We start from the raw sequence: 19,355 nt of genomic DNA, 5'->3' as shown, positions 1-19,355 counted from the left end.
GAACCGAACCGAAAAACCTAACCGAATTTTAAATTTTCGGTTTGGTTTGGTTCGGATATTCGGTTTTCAGTATTTTTGCCTACCCCTCTTAATAAATACCCCATTGTTTTCTTGATTTTGTTTTTTCTTTTATTTCTTAATATTCTATGTAAAATAGTACGTATAATTCTACTTTGTTTTCTTCTTTCATAATACCCTATTTTCTTTTTTGTTATGTTTTCTTTCTTAATATTTTATGTACATTTTATTTTGTATTTTCTGTGAAATATGTTAGTATTTTTTAGAATTATTACCTCAATGTTTCTGTATATTTTTTCTATGTTTTATGTATATATTTACATTTCTAATAAATATAGCTCTTTCTTAGAATGATTATCTCATCGTTTTATTATGTTTTTTCTATGTCATCGATACAGTTTTTGTACATTTTATCTTTTATGTGAAATATAATTTTTTTAGAATGATTATTATTCATAAAATTTATGTTACTCTCCCGTCCAATCAAACCAGATGCTTTTTAAGCATCATTATCTACATTATTCTATCTCTTACCTAACTCTCTATTCACCTTAACTATTAAAAATTAAACGAATGCTTAAAAAAAAGCATCTCGCTTGTGATGGGACGGTGGAAATATAAATTTTAATATTGGTAAAATAAGATGAATTATATCTTGACTTATGTAGTAAAAATTGAAATTGATTATTTTAGAAAATAAATATTGTGTGTTATTATAAGTATATTTGGTTTCTATCATTGTTGTTTTCTCGACATTATCGCCTCTTTCGACAATTTTGCTATTTCGACTAACAGACACAAGTATATATCTAGATTCTATCACTAATCAATTAGTTCTTTCTAGCTCATTAGCATCGCCCATATTGCAGTTGCTTCTGGCGATGAAAACACCGAAATATATTTTAGACCTGCACACACCTACACTATAATTTCTTCAAATTCAATTTATATCAATTACATCATTTTAAAGAACGAAGGAGTCATTGAAATTCAATTCCATAGATTCTAATTACAATTAGATTCTAAATTCTGTGTACCGAACGGACCTAACTGAAGTTGGAATCAGATAGTTAAATAGCTGGAGAAACAATATAGATGTAGAAATTCAACCATTTTAGAAGTTGAAACGGCATGATCACCACTTAATGAGCCGGAGAAGCTTGTCCCAGTGAATTAGGTGCTTCCGAACTCGATAAATATGCACGGTGTACAAGATGGCCGCTAGAGTCGCCACCACGAACGACAACACTATCAATTTCCAGAAATCCTACAACACGAACAACACTGAGCTCCATCGTATAAATGTAGTACGAGATGAAGAAGAAAAAGACGATCATCACCTTCGGATTGGAGATGAGTATGGCCATGATGTAAGTCATTAAGTCCATCATGGACTGAATCGAGTTCTGTACGCCACCAACTACACAACGATCAGACTCAGCTACGCCATCCTGTTCAAGCAACACCAAAATCCAGAATCATAAACTCCTTAAATTTAAAGACTGCACCACAGTGGCGTGTTTTCCTTGCCTGCATTTGCTGAATGACAGACAAATCGAACATCCATAGCCCTAAACGAGACGATGCTACTCCTGCCATCAGCACGTAGGCTGAAGAGATTTTACTCCTCATCAATACGGAAGCAACACATAACAAGAGACAACCCCACTGCACCAAATAACAAGTTTTGTCAAGTCATGAAAAACACTCTCCAACGAAGTTATAATTCCGTTAGTACCTGAGACCATATCGACCAAAGACCCGTTCGCAAGGTTGAGATACGAGACTCCAACATGGGGTACCCAAATGTTGCCCCTATCCCAACCATGGCACTTATTCCACGTGCAATCCCGATCACATATGCAGGTATCCCTTGCCATTCTAGAGTAGCTGTCATCAACGGTCCAAAGCTGAAACATCACAGGTCAGACATAACACAACATGATCATCGCACGAGACTAGACTAGACAAGCATCACACTTGCTTTTACCCGAGCACGGTGAAATACAGCCAGGCTAGAGCTAGACCAGGAAGGACGACATCTTGGTTAATGTAAACTCTCCAAGCACGAACATAAGGAAGGCTCAGAAATTTCTCGATCATGATCCCATTTGGGCTACTCTCGGAATAATTTGCATCTGAAGTAATCAAGCTTTCTCGTTCGTGGTAAGTAGACACACTCTCATCCACTCCCCCGACCAACGATCTTGATGCTACAGACACCCTTCTTTCGCTGACGTCTCTTAATCTTGGAATCCCTTTGTACACGGACATCAGAAGGATATATATCAAGAACACGGATACTATGTTCCAGATCGCTAACGCCAGAGCAGATGCAGTTAGCGATACAAAACTGATGACAAAGCCGGTGATCACAGGAGCAAACAGCTTGCAGATTAGATCGATCCTTCGAATCACAGAGTTCATCTTTGTCAAAACTCCAGGAGACTGACCTTCTGATATCACAACCACCCTGTAGGTTCGACAAAAGCATCAGTTTTTCATTACAAAAATTTAGAGATATCGATTTCTCTACTGCTCCACTAAATGTAATTACTACCATTCTCTTTCAACCAAGATGGTTCCAGCCAGAGTGGAAAGCACGGCCACAGCTCCCGAGATGTTAATAAGTACAAGAAGAGAGATGAACACAGTGTAATTGGCAGTCACCAAGTCTGTATACATCAGTATAGCAACGACAGCAACTCCAGCAACAGCAAAAGACAGATTTTGACTCAAGAGCCAGAGTTGGAGAACCTAGAAATCAATTGAAATTCAAAGATTAACTCGAATAATCATACATGTCAAGCTTCCAAGACTATCCTCGCAACACAATGCACACCATACAAAACCTCTAGAGGCCGGGAAGATGGAGTTTATTCATATCAATTCAACTACAAAGATCAACTAGAACATCATCGGCGTTAAGGCAACTATGCTACAATATCATGTTAATTTAATGCGTCCAGGAAGCTAAAAAGTGCGCTTTAAGAAACGAGAGATGAAGCAAACCCGAGTGTAGGATAACTTATCCACTAACTGTCCAATTAAAGGACCAAATATTGCAGTCGAAGCACATTCCACCACTCCATAAGCTGCAGCGACAAGTAAAGAGTCCGGCCACACATTGATCATGTATAAACCGACCGAGAACTCCCACATCCTGCAATCGACAACTCGAAAACAAATTTCACACAACGAGTTCATCACTATCAGCAGAACATAGAGTTTTTTTAATAAAAATGTAGTACTAATAAGTTAGACAATGATTCTTAACTTTCTAGAGATTCATTATGGATTTTTCTCTAAATTGCTACCTAATCTTACTACTAACATAGATTCATCTTGAAATTTCTTTGAATTTCACATCAATAATGAAGCTTATGATCACTTTGAATCACAAATCCTGAGAAATAATTTTCAAAGCTAATAGAATTCCACAACTTCACTACATATGCTGGAAAATAGCAGCACAATCCCACTTAAACTTGAATTAAAAAAATCTACATATAGATAAGGAAAACAAAACTTATGATAAACTCAACCTTTTGCATTGATTAATAAATCACAAATCCTGAGCAAATTTTGTCAATTTTTTTTAAAAAAACAATAAGGGATAAAAAAAAGGGTTTTGACTTTTGATAGAGCAAAAAATGAAGAAAATTGGACAAACCTGGAGCCCCATCTGGCTAAAAAATGGCCAACATATAAATTTAGGACTGAAGAAGATGGGAATGAATGTGTTTGGACTGCCAATTGCTCACCCTTCGTTATTTCCATTTATTCTTCTTGTTTTCGAATTTTTGGTGATACCTCCAATTTTGATTATTGTAAAATTATAATTTATATTGCATTTATGATGAATTTGTTGTGAAAACGAGTGAATTCAGATCAAACGAAATTTTCATTTTACATGAAATTCAAATCCAATTAATTCATTGAACAATTAAGTGATAAATTTATACTCCTTATAACTTGATGATATAAGAAGATTTGAAATCGGTCTTCGTTTATGCTTGAAAATGTTTTTAGTTGATTTAATTCTTATAGATATTAATAATTAAATTTCAAATTTTATTTTTTATGAATATTTTTCATATCTACAATTGCAAAGTATTTGATCTTAACAATTTTGAGGAAGAAGTTATACAATAGTGAAACATATCGACAGCTAGTGAAGTAGTGATCGTATCATTATATAGTTTTATTAAACTATATTAAATTTAAATGATCTTAAAGTTATAAGATCACAGATGAAATTGCAGACTTCATACACACTAAATCTGAAATCAAGAAACAATACAGAGTAGGATCCTAAGACATTTGACAACATTGACAAAACAACCAAAACTAGAATTTTACAAAAAAAAAGAAAAATAATGAAGAAAAAATAAATCTGGCACCCCATCTGGCTAAAAAGTGGCCAAGATACAGCTTTAGGAGCAGTGAAGAAGAGTGTTCTTGTTGCTCAATCAATGCATCATCCATCCCTCTTCTTTCTTCCTGCTCTCCATTCTTTAAATGTAAACATGTAGTAGTAGTAGTATCTTTTATTTTTATATTCTTTTATATTATATTTGGGTAATATCTTACTGAAACTGCAGCCATTTTACAAATATATCTTACTGAAACTGCACCAACTGTCACTTGGTGTAGCAAATTTTTAATTTATTTCTTGCATCATGTTCTTGACTTGTGTTCTTTCATGCCTTAAATTTAATAAATAGAGTGAACGCAAAAATAGTCCCTAAATTAATGGTTTATTTCATGGGTAGTTCCTGAATTTTAAAAAAATCTTCAATATTCTCTAAATTAAGGGTTTATTTCATCAGCGATTCTTTTGCTTTTTTCGTAGACAATTTTGCCCGAAAATACCCCTAAAAGTGAGGTAACCATTTTTATCCATCCACAATTTCACCTTTCAAGACTTATTATTTCTAACCTACTTGCACCGCGTGTGATATTATTTTGTAATACTGAATCTAATATTATGTTGACCCACAATTGTAAAATGCATTGAATTAACTTCAAATATAATTTACAACTTCCAACTTCTCACATCCAACTAACTTATTTAATGATACTTTTATTATATTATATTATACTCCCTCCGTCCCCCAAATATTGTCCCACTTTGACCCGACACGAGTTTTAAGAAATGTAATGAAAAGTGAGTTGATGAAGTTAGTGGAATGTGGATCCTATTTTTATATATTAGTTTTATAATAAAATGTGAGTAGGAATGAATTAATGGAATATGAGGTCCACTACTAAAAATGGTAAAAAGTGAAATAAGACAAATTTTGTAGGACGGGCGAAAATAGAAAAATGAAAAAACTTTAGAGACGGAGGGAGTATTATATTATATCATATTATATGATACTATTATATTATATTATAGGAGTGAATTTGTGTATATATATATGAATACAATCCCCTCCCTCTCTCTCTATATATATATAATATAAACTAGTAGTATATCAATAAAAAAACACATACTAATCCAACACATCATAAAAGCACAAAAATTCATAAATAATTTATACTCCACAATTGATAAACAAAAATATAAAATTCAGTACTACAAATAATATCGCACGCAGTGCCATTAGTTATGAAATAACAAGCCTGAAAAGGAGAAATTGTGGTGGACAAAAATGCCTAAATCTCACTTTTGGAGGCATTTTCGGCGAAATTATCTATAAAAAGTGCAAAAAGACCGCCAATGAAATAAACCCTTAATCCAGGGATTACTAGAGATAATTTTAATGTTAAGGACTACTAATAAAATAAATCCTTAATTCAGGAACTATTTTTGTAGTTCAGTCTAATAAATACTACTACTACAATCCAAGTGATGGTAATCTAATTTTTTACCGGAGCACGGTGAAATACAGCAAAAGACTACTACACTTGTTTAATTAATTCCCAACACATTCAAAGAAATGCTATAAATAGTTTATGTTTAACTAATTCTCAACACATTCAAAGAAATGCACGTGTTCGAAAATGATTTCTCTTAGCTTCACGTTACAATCAAGTCCAGTATTACACTCTTACAAATAACATAACATTAGCAATGAAAACTCTCTGAAAAAAGTAAAAAACAAACCTCCTATGCATATAAAAACTATTGTTCAAGAATGAATCTTCTAAAGAGAAGTATTAAAATGTCTGTTTACAACAAGAACAAAACTGAACACTGGTCTTGCTTTTACACTAATAATTTTCTATACTATATCTGCTAATATATACCCTCAAACATTTACAATAAAAGTAAAGTGTAAACTAGTATATAACCTCCACTCATGAAAACACACATAACCTTAAACATCACTTCTGTAAAGGAAAAGCTCAATAAATTTGGTCACCTTGAAACTGAATCAGAAGACAGAAGACAAGAATCTCGGATCTCGGATCTCGGTTTCTTTAAAACAATAATCATTTTTGAGAAATATTCCCTCCTGGATAATTTCTTCTGCATCATTCACTCCAGCTATCATCGTCGTCCTCATCACTACCGGCAAATGCCTGCAAAAGGTAGCCATTTTCATTCTAAAGAAGACTGAGGCAAAAACAGGCACTGAGACTTTGCAGGGAGAAAGGAAGAGAGACCTGGCGAATTGCATTCGCTTTTTCCAAAATCGCGACGACTTTGAGATTGGTGTCAGGAGCCCGAGTCCGGATACTGGGTCTTGATGCCATTGCAGGTTTCAGGTTGAAGGACTGCATGATGTTTATATGGAGTTATCTTCCACAGGCAAGCAATGTACGTGCACAATGCTATTTATGTATATATGGTGTTTCTTACCTTGGTCCTTATTTGCTCCAAGAGAGAATCTCTTTCTTCTACCTTCTGTATCTCGGGCCTGACTCGTTCTGAGACTTTTCGTAGCTGGAGGATGGAAACGTTTATTGAATTTGGCACTGAGAGATAGTAATTTGCATTGTGTACAAGGAAGGAAACAGATTATACTTACTTTACTCTTATCAAGGAAAGAAACATCATCCACAAGAGGATTGCGAGGCCGAGGAAATTTCACCTTTTGGGTCCCGTTTTCAGCACCATCTTCAGCAGCTTCTGATGCAGATACATTCTCTGAAACTGGTGTAGTTAACAGCTGTGGCTTGGTTTCTATTTTTTCGGGATGGTTGGTTGTCTCATGCAAAGTTTTGGATTCCGAGATAGAACAACTATTGTCACAACTCTCATCTTTTACTATGGTATTGGCGGCTAGCACCGGCAGCGAGTCTTCCATCTCTTCACACGCGGACCTAATATCATCGGTGGTTGCAGTGGGTGGACAAGAACCATTATGAGTGGGTTCTGTTGATAGGGGTGAACCAACATCATCAGTGGCTGCTGTCAGGGAGAGTAATTGAGGGAATGATTCTTTATCTCTTATCATCTCTTCCTCTGCAGAAGGAAAACCATGCTGAAGCTTTCCCATCATCCACTGAACTGGTGGGAGAGGTGGCAGTGGAGGTAGGTCAGAAAGATTTATCTGATTAGCTTCCAGAAAAGGATTACTTGGAGAAGAAACTGAATCTAATGGATATTCATGGACATTTATGTCTTTGTTACTTAATCTTGAGAGCTCCGATATAGAAGGTGGAGCTGACCCATTTGCAAGAGAAAATGCAGAGACGAAATTGCTGTCTCCTCTGGCTTCATCATTATCAAGATTTTGCAGGTAATTCATAGGCAACGAAGGTGACAACTCTGGACTTATTTCTCCCGGACACAGTAGATGTTGATCAAGATCAATGTGAGAGGGCGGAAGCCCAACTTTATCTTGAACAAATTCTTCACTGTCATTATCTACAGGCAGTAATGGAGCATCAAGAACATGATTTTGAAGACCATTTTCGCTGATTAGTTCTGGTTCTCTATGTAGACCACACTGTTCATCACATTCTACATCAAGATGTGAATTATGAACAAAACCTGAAAGCTCTGTTCCGGGATGAAAATTATCGACAGAGTTGCAGGCGATAGCTTCAGAACCTAAAACAGAAGCCTCTGCTGCGCCCACTTTCTCAGCATGATCTAATTCCCATTCAGAGGGAGAATCCTTTTCATTCACAAGTTCATGTATGCCAGAATACCCAAAGTGACCATTATGCTCTTCCACTAACTTACTGAGACTTGCATCGTCAGAAACTGCAGGAACGGGGGAAGTGATATCTGTTGTGTGGGATGTACAAGCATCCAAACCAGACTTACTCAATGGCACGTGAATCCCATTCACTGGATTAATATCAGTAGAGCTTGTAACTTCAGTAATTTCTTGAGTATTGGAACCTGATAACAGTGAGATTCCATCCATTTCTTTGGTATCTGACGTTCCTGCAGGCTCTTCAAGATCTTGTGACGAGCAATGTGATACTTCTAGGGCTTCTGAATCATTGGGAGAAACATGACAAAATATTTCTGTGCCTTGCAAACCCACAATTTCAAAAGGTTCAGGAGTTCCAGTCGGAAGAGTTCCATTTATGATTGTATCTTCCTCAGCAATAATGCCTTCATTATGAGCATCAAGAACTTCCATCAGGCTATCAGGAGAGCTTGCTAGGTGTGAAGATTTAGGATTTTCCAAGCTAATCTCATTGTTAGTGGAGCTATCCGAGTGATTGTTTTCAAGCGTTAGAGTGTCAGCACTGGCCAATGATGTTTCTACCAGTCCCTTCTCTAGAGATGCCTCCATGATACATGGGAAATGCTTTAGAGAGTCAGTAGAAGCATATGAATCCTCATCATCCCAAACAGCAATAATATTATCTTCTTTATGCTCATTACTGTCTCCATTATGTACTGCATCAGAAGAGTTGGGCATCTCTGGAAAATCATCTTCGAAATTATCTTGAATTTCATCCACAATATGAGGTGTGTTTATTGTCGAAGATGCATCATCTGCCAACTCCCTATCCTCCCCATTGCATTCATCCTCATGCAGGAAATTGGAGGATGTTTGAACTAAACTATCAGTGCGATGATAAATATCATCCTCACCATTCAGTTCATCCACCATTTCCTCTCTGCCAGAGGATCTTGATAAATCATCTTCTGATGACAATCTAGATATGCAGGCACGGGAAAATGGTTGATCTTGATAAATCATCTTCTGACTGCAATCGTGATTTATCATCCTTTCTTCGTCATTTGTCACAAAGACCATCTCATCTGGCTCTAAGTTATGATTGCCCACAACTTCTGGATCAGAAAGCTCCAAAGTAGACATTGGTCCGTTCAAAGTAGAAGTCACCTGCTTAAACTCAGACCTTTGGCTGGTGATCGTATCGGTCTCGGTGTGCCTACCATCAGAAACCACACATGATGGACCTATGCTTGGGTCTGTCTTCTCTTCTTCGTTATCCAGAGTAGAGACCTTTTCTGGCTCAGGTGGATTCAACATATATTTTCTCACAAATTCATCACTGCTAGAAGAGACATGCTTGGACCCAGACCTGCTATTGGTGTGTGTATCATCAGAAACCTCAGGTTTTGAGTGGCCATCCACAGGGAATACTTCATCAGCAGTTTCCTGGTAAGAGGATGCACCAGCAATCTCATTTACACAGATATCAGTGCACAGAGATCCTTTAGTGGCAGAGCTTTCTGGTTGTGGTGTTTCAGCTGAAACGCTTGGAGAATCTGAAGAGAAACTAGATATTTCTTTTGTGGATGAATTGTTCCCCACATCAGACATAGTTGAGCCTCCAATAGACTGAGAATCAGAGGACCTTGAATGAAGATGTTCTTCATATGTATCCATAATGAGTGATTCCATTTGTATAGGTGAGGTGTCATCTCTCTTCATTCTCAAATCGGAGTCCCTATCCATTTCTGACTCCATGGTTAAAGGTGCATCCACAAAATTATCTATCTCACTGGCCATATCCTCAGATTCGTAACCAATTAAACGTCCTCCATTGCTTTCTGCATCAACAGTTACAACCTTTTCACCAGTCACCATATTAAGAGTAGATGAGAGGCCATTTGTTGCAATAATAGGACGCGAACTTGGTAGTTCACCGATTTCATCATATACCGGAAATTCATCTGACTCATGTGTGGGATGATTCTGAACAGCACCATCTCTATCTGGAGATGAAGGAGTACCTCTTTTTCTCCCTCCTCTCTCTCGGTAGGGACTCATGACTTCAAATGTTTGAGAAGCAGAATCCCTATGGTCATCTGTAGCCAACTTCAGCTGTGGTGAGTCCACGGTCATGTCATGAAGCACTTTAGGTTCTGGCGACGGAGAATTTAGTATTTTCACCATGTAGCTCTTCCCAGCTTTTGAATTAAATGGAAATCCATTCAGTCTCCTCTTTAATTTTGCACAGTGAGAAGCGGTGCTAATGCCATTTTCAACACGCTCCTCCAGGAAAAGCTGATGGAGTCTGCATATGATGCAATTGCAAATTAGACAAATCCCATTCTTCACAATCAACTAGGAAGAGCACAAAGTAGAAAAAAGGTAACAAAGTCTCACTTGGCATGTGATGTTGGTACAACTTCATGGGTTTCTCTGTTTCTCCAGCGTGGCCCTTTCTTCTGTTCAACAAGAAACCAGTAACTATGACTGCATGAATTGAAAAAAAAAATGGCAGCAAAAAGCAGTTCCCTTCTAGTTTATCTGCTAAGAATTTTGATTATTTGTCAACAAATTACCTTTGCTTTGCGGATCTTCTTTTCCCTTTGGATATCAGCACCAGTAATTTCAGAGGTTTCAACTTTGAAAAAAGAAGGATCGGTATAACGTTTGAGACATGCTCCAGCACCCGCAATGTCAAACCTAAATTCAAATGTGTTAATTGAGATATCATTTTTTATAATACAGCTCAGTCATTTTTAAAAATGAACAGAAGGTTATACTTGTCTAAAAGGAAAAGGCGAGGAGGCTCTCTGCATTCTTCATAGGAGTCCATTATAAACCGAGGCATATCTCCTCGTGTAACTAGGTTATTGTCGAGTTGTAGATTAGGGTGCCAATCAACACCTACAACATTACCACGTTACTGTTACATCCAAGAAGCAGTTTGAGGTATATTTGACATATGATGCAGCATAAAGTGAGAGAGCAGATTCTTTCAAGAGATAGACCCTTCAACTATACAGCTTTTTGTACCACAAAATTGAATTATTCAGAGAATGACGTTCTATTGGGTGATAAAGATGCAATAAACATCTTTAGCCACAGATCCCATGTAAATATATTGCTTCAACGAAACAATAGAGTGGTTGGTGTAGGATTTTATGGAAAGAACAGCGTGATCTTACCAGGATGGTAAAAGAAGGAGGAATGATCTGTCTGGGAGAGAAATGCTCTCTCAATAGCAGGAATCTCTGTCTCGAGCTGTTGAACTCGAAATGCTAACGAGTGTCCCCTTGAAGCAGTTGCCATCACATCCCCGTGTAGATTATGAAATATCTCAGCAGCAAACCTTCAGCAATCACAAGAAATAAGCCCTTCATACTTTTTAAGTAATTAAAATTACCACATAAACAGGAACATGTTTATTTCCTCAAAATTAAAGAAGTGTACTCTGATACTTTGCACCCTGAGTGGGCTACCAGCTGACATGGAACTTTAAGAAATTGCATCAATATTACAATTTGAACTACCAATAAGCTTACTGATCTATATAAGATTAGTAGATTACCTATGATATGAAATTTCACAAAAGCTACCATAAATGTGGTAGCCTAGTACAATCTTGCAACAGGAAAACTGAATAAAAAGAAAATTCCTTTTTCAATATCTTCAGCATTGTAGTTGCAGCTTCACATGTGGCTTCAAAAGGTTGAATAAGGTTGCAAAAAATAAAAATTCATTGCATAAATTGTACTCCATTTCAACAGCCTAATCCCACAGAAGTTGTGAATAGTCGAATTGAACATAGGTTCAGTCCCTAACACTACTCAAAAATTCGGATACTTGCACACTTAAAATCACACTCACTCAATTTACCAACCAGATTCTTCAATAAATCCAATTAGGAAATTAAGCTGGTTTTGAATATACATAATAGACCACTGGGAACCAAGATTTGAACTTGATAAATGCAGAAACATATTTTCAACAAGTATAAGAAAAACGTGAAGAAACATCGATAAAAATTGCCTCATTAGACACTAATTTCCCAGATTCAAACCAAAATGCTGAATTCCACATACAAAAAAGACTTACAAATTAGCTCAGCGAAGTAACTAATAACCTACTGTAAGGTAGCAGCAAAGCTAAGACCATCAAAACAACCTTCACACAACCTCTAACCTCCCCAAATGGTATAAACATCACCATTTCAAACATCTATTAGAAATTAAAACTGTTAATTCACAGAGAGAGATGTCAGCACATAACATAACACACAAAAATTATCTTCCTCCTATAAATTGAAACCTGCATTTCGTCCGGAACAACAAAATTCGCAAGGGAAAAAAAAGAAGAATAATCAATCTTAGCAAGTCAAAACTGAAATCTCCGACCGATCAATATCAGAAGCATCTCAACAAAATCAGCAATTCGGCAAATTCCAACCGAAACAAACAAAATTCCAAACACAATTATCCACAAAAAGGGGTGAAATCTAGAAGCTCACTCAGCTAGGTCGCCGAGCTGGCGAAGAAGTCCAACCAAGCCGGCCATGGCGACGCCTTCAAGCAAGGCCTCAGGATCATCCTTATCGGCAGCTCGATAGAGCTCCGGATCGGCCAAACTGTACTCGTTCCGAATTTCGTAGCGAGGCATCGGCATTTCGTCCTTTGCTGTTGAAATTTGGGTGGAATAAAAAGCCTTACCGAATTGGATCAATTTCTCAAGCTAGAGGTTTACCACCTCCAACTCCAACTCCAACCACCACCGATACATATAAATGCTATATGTATAGATTATAGATAGCGACACAGGTTTTCTGTTTTATTTACTTTTTTGGAGTTTGAGAACTCAGATCGACTGCTGTTGCCTTCTTTATTACTACTCCCTCCGTCCCAAGGAAGATGACCCCTTCGTTGGGCGGCACAGAGTTTTATACAATTTTATTTGGTGTGTTAAGTGGAGAGAGTAAAGTAAGAGAGAGGGAATAAAGTAGAAAGGAAGGTGTTTCCATTTATAGTAATGAGTCATCTTGGATGGGACAAATAAAAAAGGAAAGTGAGTCATCTTTAGTGGGACGGAGGGAGTATCATTTTATTTGTTTTGGATAATTCCAATGCCCGGACACTTTCTTCCATTAAAAAGTCTAATTTTACATGATTTATAAATTTTTTAATTATGCAACATTATTTTATTCTTGCAGCTCAACTTATTTCAACAAATGTCTGGTGTGAGTATTAAAGTGAGTATTGTTTTACTTATTAAAAATTGATTATATTTTAAGAGCTCACAAAAGAATAAAAAGTGATACTATGTGATTTTTTTTAAAGTTGGCTATTGTCTATTTCTCGTTAGATATGTTATCTAAAGTCACAAGCGTGATACACGTGTATTAGGTTTATAGTAGTATGTCTTATTATATGAAGTGTTAACATTAGTGTTGGAGTATTCCTTTTGAATATGGATATAAATGAAAAATATTAAATAACTTAAATAGGGTAAGGATAAAGTATGAGAAATATAAGAGAATAAAATAGAAGAGAAAATAAAATAAGAGAAATAAATGAATTGTATTTTATCTAAATAGTAAATGTCTAAATAGTAAATGACTCAGCTCTAATAAGATAGTCCAAAAATAAATATGATGCAATACTAAGGGGATGGACGTGAGTATTATACCACGGTCATGAAAAATAGGAAGTTTATCTTTTATTTTTTCTCCATCCATCAAAATTAATTTCTATAAATTTATCCTTCTAATGAGATGAGCCACACTTTCTAGTAATATTATTTCAACAATGTTTGTTCTCTTTTACTTTATCAAATTTATTAAATTGTGTTGTCCAATATTAAGACCTCTTATGAACGGAAGCAATATAATTCCAAGATTACAAATAACAACTTAATTTTGATAAACAAAAAAACGCAATTCTTTTTACATACAAAATCTGATTATCTCAACTCGTATTACAATTAATTGAAAAAATAAAATAGCAATAACAATGTTTTTATTTTAGAAAATGTATGACTTTAAGCTTGACGATCTAATAAGAGACATTTTAAAAAGGAAAATTGAGATGAAAAAAGCATATTACTATGAATCTCCACTTAGTATTTTTATTTGATTATATAGCACTTTTTTAAAGGTTATATTTTGGAATGTGTGAAATGGAATGTTGGTATTGTAAAATGCGGCTGGTGTGCAGTTCACGATGCCGCGGATAATGCCGGTTATTGTGGGTTTAATATTACATCTATTTAATACACCAAAATTGTAAATTTAAATTAAGAATTCGTAATATTTAAGGGGTATGCCAGAATTACTAAGTTTTTATTAGTTTTAAATTCGGTAAATTTAATGTAATTAACGAAACTATATTTTGTATTCTAAAATAATTCTACTTCCATCTTATGTTACTTGGCATTTCTTGGGCACATGATTTAAATAATTTGAAAGAGTTTGAAATAGAATAATGACACATGTAATTTGAGACAGAAGAAGTATTTTAACTCTTAACTTCTACCAAAAGAACAAAAGCAATCAAATTATATGATTTCCTTCATGAACTGATAATCATTTTTTACGGCATGAAGAATAAAAATAATTATAAAATGAATGCTTCTTTTAAACTCTCTGTATATCCTTTCAAAACAGAATGTTGTAACAATAAAATAACATGAAATTAAGTTTTGGTAAAGTGGCAACTGAAGATTAGTTAAGTACAGTATATATTTTTGTAGGAAGATAGTTAAGTAGTAGTATAATCAATTTCTGAAATTCCGAAATACTAAAAAATCTTGTTCATTTGAAAAGAAATTATAATAACCGTATGTATGTATTTGATATCCCATATTCTGCCTAAAATAATATGTTTGTTATTAAATGTAAAATTCTATATAGTATGTAGCATGTGGGCCCACAATATAATTATAAAAAAATATTTATCGTGATTAGAGTTTATGGTTGTCATGATCATACAAGCACAAGTTATGTTCTTAAGGCACATGTTATTCTAATTTCATTGATCATGACATTTCAGAAAAAAATATCAACATACTCCCTCCATAACATGTTACTCGCACTTTTCATTTTAGACCATAAATTTGTGATTGATTTTTTAGTGTAATTAAATTAGAATTTTAAGTGTAATGAGACATCACTTAATAAATGAGCTCTTAACTTAAACTAACATATTAATTAAATGCATTAATTCTAACTTAAACTATAAATAGTGTAAGGAGTTTGTGACTAGCCGAAAAGCAACTGTGCAAGTAACATGGGACGAAGAGAGTATATTATTATTATTATTATTAGATGAATTCATAACCATAATTTAAATAGATGCGTTACATATAATCTCCCTTGTGACCATTGAATAATCCTTAACGACCTCACTTGTTCCACCACAAAAATATTCCAAGTAGTTAAAAGTTTTACTATAGCCAATTCATGATGTTGTATTAATCTTTTATAATTTCTTGGACTACTGCTCCATAATATATTACGTTCAAGAATTATAAAAAGAATATTACTACTCCATGATTGTCCCATTATATATGTATACTATAATCGAAGTTGACAATGACATGGTTTGGTTTGATTAATCTTTAGACTGCCCATCCTTGATATATAGATGTGACATTGATGTTTATATGTTTGGGAAATGGGACCGATTCGATATATTTTCATCCTTCTCTTTATTTAGGGCAGGAATATAAATTATTAATTTGACAAAGTAAGTTTGCTTAGGAAACTTTTACCTATTCGATGTAGATATAATGATGCAATCTTTACTTCAAAGCTTTGGTTCATTATATTAGATGTGAAGTTTTCTACAAGTGGTACGGGGGCATACACGAATTAACAACAAAAGTTAGTACCATCCATATCTTAGTCCAATAATTATTTTTTAGACAATGTGCTAGTTGTTGGTGGTGTAAGCAAGTGTACAAGAAGACAATAATTAGAATTATATTTTAGGAGTTTTTTTTTATTATGGTTGTGAATGTAATCTCAATGGTGTATTTTTTTTATATGGTGGGTAGATATGGGCCGACACCGAAAATTTTGTTAGTAGGGGCTTTACTACACTACTTATTTTGTCCTCCGAAAATAGTGTTTTTTGCTATTTTAGTTTGCCCATCAAAATTAATCCAATTCTATGTTAAAACTAGTAATATTCCCAAAATTTCTGTTTTAAGAAATACAAAAAGTATAATTCATATAGGGTGGCGTTAAAGACATAACACTATTTAAATGCAGAACGTTGAACAAGAAAAATAGGTCATTATAAGACAACATCTTAGATTGCATTAGTTCAATGCTTATAAAATTATTGAATTTATATAATAAATTAAATTATAATTATAATTTATGCTAATTTTTGCGTGAAAACCTATCATGTTAAACTAATTCTTACAAAATAATACTCCATGACACATTTTCTGAAGAAATTTAAGTGAATCGATTTGACAATTAAGAGCTAATAAGTCCATCCACGACGCGGTCACTATACCGTCCATTAAATTATTATTTGCGGGTCTCACTGTACTTTTTTACTCCATCCCTTAACTAAGTGACGGAACCTGCAACCCTCCGTCCCTTAACCGTTTCTTAAATTACTATTCATTCAATTTCATTTTTTATTTTTATTTCCAACCAAATTCAATTAAAAAAATACACTTCATTAAAAATAAAATAAAAGTACACCATAAAAAAATACAAATTAAAATTCAAAAAATTAAAAAAGACATAATTAAAATCCTAAAAAAATAAAAATGACATAATTTAAAATACAATTTTACAGAAAATAAAAAAACTACTCCGCCGGCGAATCATCCCCCGGAGGCGGTGGAGGTGCACTGAAGCCGTGAGGCGGCGGAATGCCAAGTTGTGCCGCCATAAACGCAACTTCGTTAAGCCAGGCTTGGTATTGGGCGTGCGTAAAGCGGGAAGTGTCCGCCATTGTGGCGGTCATGTACATGGCCATAAGGGAGTTGGGGGGTCCCCCCGAGCCCACCTGGCTTGATTCGGCTCTGCCCCTCCTCCCTCTAGCCGCCTTCGCTGCATATCTCCCTTGTGGCCAATGGCGCCCACGGGAGGATCCCCCAACATCGTCTGCCGGGGTGTCAACCTCCTGCGAGGCAAACTCTTGTGGCCCGCTGCCCGAACCGTCACCAGAAGAGTATTGGTCACTCACCGTGTGCTTCGTGCGCTTCGACGTCGAGCCCGTGCTGGACCGCACACCGCCGGCCCACCTTTCCTCGTCCTTGACGACCTCCCAAACATCGACATATTTGAATTGTTTGCCGGTGTCGTCGAAGTAGACCCGCAAAGCCAACCTCAGAATGTCGGCTCCCGTGGCTCCGCTTTGGTAATGAGCCGCTTCATTCTTGTGGATGGCGCGAAATCGTTTGACCTCTCTGTAGACTCGGTCAAAGTGAGCGCGGAGCATCTTATATGTGCGGCGGCGGGTCTTTTTCGGCTTAATCTCGTGGTAGGCCTCGGTGACCTTTTCCCAGAAGCACTTCCGGGGTTTTTGATTCCCGACGATGGGATCGTACGAGACGCTGATCCAGGCGTTATACACCGCCAGGGTTTCTTTGGGTCGTACGGATGTTGGCCTAGATCCTCCTCCTCCGCCTCCGCCCTGGAGCTTCCCCCACCTCGGCCTCCTCCCCCCCTCGGCCTTCTTCCGGATTGGGTTGAATCGGATAATCCTCCCGAATCTGGGATAATCCCTGCGAATACCGCGGGGCAGTGGGACGGGCGTATGCATCAACATCAAAATTGGGTGGTTGGTACCCCCCCGGCGCCGACGAACTGGAACCACCCAATGTGTTGTACATGCTCCCCCAGTCGCCGAACGCGTTGAGATCCCACCCGCCGGAGTTTCCGTCGCCGGACATTTTGTGATGAGATGTTAGATGAAAATTGGAGAGGAAATGGAGATGATTTGGGAAGAATAGATGTGTAGTTGTGTGTGAAATGACGATGAATTAGGAGTATTTATAGAGTAAAAAAATTAAAAAATAAAAAAGGAAAAACGGCTATTAACGGTAATATTACAGTTTCACATTTTTTATTTATTATTATTTTTTATTTAATTCGAATTTTTTTTTTAAAAATGAATTATTGCGTCAGCGTGACGATGCCCACTCGCGAGACGGCGAGTGGGCGTCACGCATGGCTGGGAGCGCGCCACGTCGCCTCGGCACGTGGCGAGCTGTCTCGCGTTTCGTCACGGCGGAACGTGATGGGTGACGGGCTGGGGACGAGACGGGGCGCGGCAACGCGTCACGCCGCCGTCCCGTCCCTGAGTGACGGGATACGAGCCACCCGCGTGATGCGTTGCGGGTGGCCTAAGTCTACACATCAGTGCCACAGTTTTCACTTTTACACATTTTACAAGATCTGAAATATAATAATATTATATTATTAGCATTTGTTTTGAAAACCAGGTCTTCGTCTTCCTAACCTAGGCATGCACACGGGTCGGAAACTGCTGGTTCCGGTTCATGAACCGGCGGTTCACGGTTCATCATCACCATGAACCGGAACCGGTCCGCCAAGGGTCCCGGTTCAAAAAACCGCCGGTTCCGGGCCGGTTCAGCGGTTCGTCAATTTTTTTTGCATTTTTTTATTTGTTTATCTCTGAAATATGCGTAAATAAAATTCAAAAAACACGATGAAAGTTGCAATTTTATTGAGATTACAAGTTACAACAATTACAAATCACAAAAACCTTTGAAGTCTTAAACAAAAATTTAAATACAACGAGACTACTAGTCAACAACGAAGCTAATTACAAATTACAAAAAAGACTTAGAAGTTCTGAACAATAATTTTATGAGTATATATACTCTTAGTCGGCGAAGGAGATCTTTCTACATAACTAAATTGAGGACACCTTTAGCAATTCAACATTAAATTTTGTGTTCAGTCTAACAATCAACAATTATAGTAGAATTGTCAAAAGTTTCCCAGATTTAGCCTTATAGAGAAATCTATTTCATCGACTAGAGTATATACAAATACAATTATTTAATTGTATTTGCATATTTTTAAAGTAGAAACAAATGGAAAAAAAAGAAATAAAGGAAAAAAGACCTGATCTCAACTTAAATTTCAAATTTAAGTTGAGGTGCCTACGTATCTCCAATGCTAATTTGCATTAGGGAATCAATGCCCACGTAGTTCTCTTACCTTACCTACCTATTTGGCTTGGCCGGCGG

General features: G+C 36.4%; 2 protein-coding genes across 3 annotated transcripts; both read right to left on the bottom strand.

The window, feature by feature from the left end:
• Positions 1 to 980: 980 nt before the first annotated feature.
• Positions 981 to 3,824, bottom strand: LOC121797918 (solute carrier family 40 member 2-like). Of its 2 annotated transcripts, none has more exons than XM_042196699.1 (8): positions 3,692 to 3,824; positions 3,031 to 3,181; positions 2,579 to 2,775; positions 2,009 to 2,491; positions 1,757 to 1,928; positions 1,549 to 1,686; positions 1,359 to 1,469; positions 981 to 1,285 (listed from the first exon to the last, which is right to left on the bottom strand). In XM_042196699.1, exons 1-8 carry the CDS (start codon positions 3,796 to 3,798, stop codon positions 1,154 to 1,156), a joined length of 1,491 nt encoding a protein of 496 aa, XP_042052633.1. In that variant the 5' UTR covers positions 3,799 to 3,824; the 3' UTR covers positions 981 to 1,153. The 2 variants fall into 2 exon arrangements, with proteins under 2 accessions (XP_042052633.1, XP_042052640.1); XM_042196706.1 differs by lacking the exon at positions 3,692 to 3,824 and adding an exon at positions 3,564 to 3,657.
• Positions 3,825 to 6,151: 2,327 nt separating this feature from the next.
• Positions 6,152 to 12,940, bottom strand: LOC121746864 (SCAR-like protein 1). The gene is made up of 9 exons (XM_042140817.1): positions 12,628 to 12,940; positions 11,306 to 11,469; positions 10,901 to 11,024; positions 10,697 to 10,820; positions 10,518 to 10,579; positions 6,999 to 10,425; positions 6,830 to 6,913; positions 6,634 to 6,744; positions 6,152 to 6,549 (listed from the first exon to the last, which is right to left on the bottom strand). The coding sequence occupies exons 1-9, from the start codon at positions 12,780 to 12,782 to the stop codon at positions 6,502 to 6,504; spliced, it is 4,299 nt and encodes a 1,432-aa protein (XP_041996751.1). The 5' UTR covers positions 12,783 to 12,940; the 3' UTR covers positions 6,152 to 6,501.
• Between the last annotated feature and the right edge of the window lie 6,415 nt (positions 12,941 to 19,355).

This window comes from Salvia splendens, chromosome 1, assembly GCF_004379255.2.
Source record: "Salvia splendens isolate huo1 chromosome 1, SspV2, whole genome shotgun sequence".
NCBI lineage: Eukaryota > Viridiplantae > Streptophyta > Magnoliopsida > Lamiales > Lamiaceae > Salvia > Salvia splendens.
Note: the sequence above shows the minus strand (reverse complement) of the source record. Positions and strands in the feature narration are given on the sequence as shown.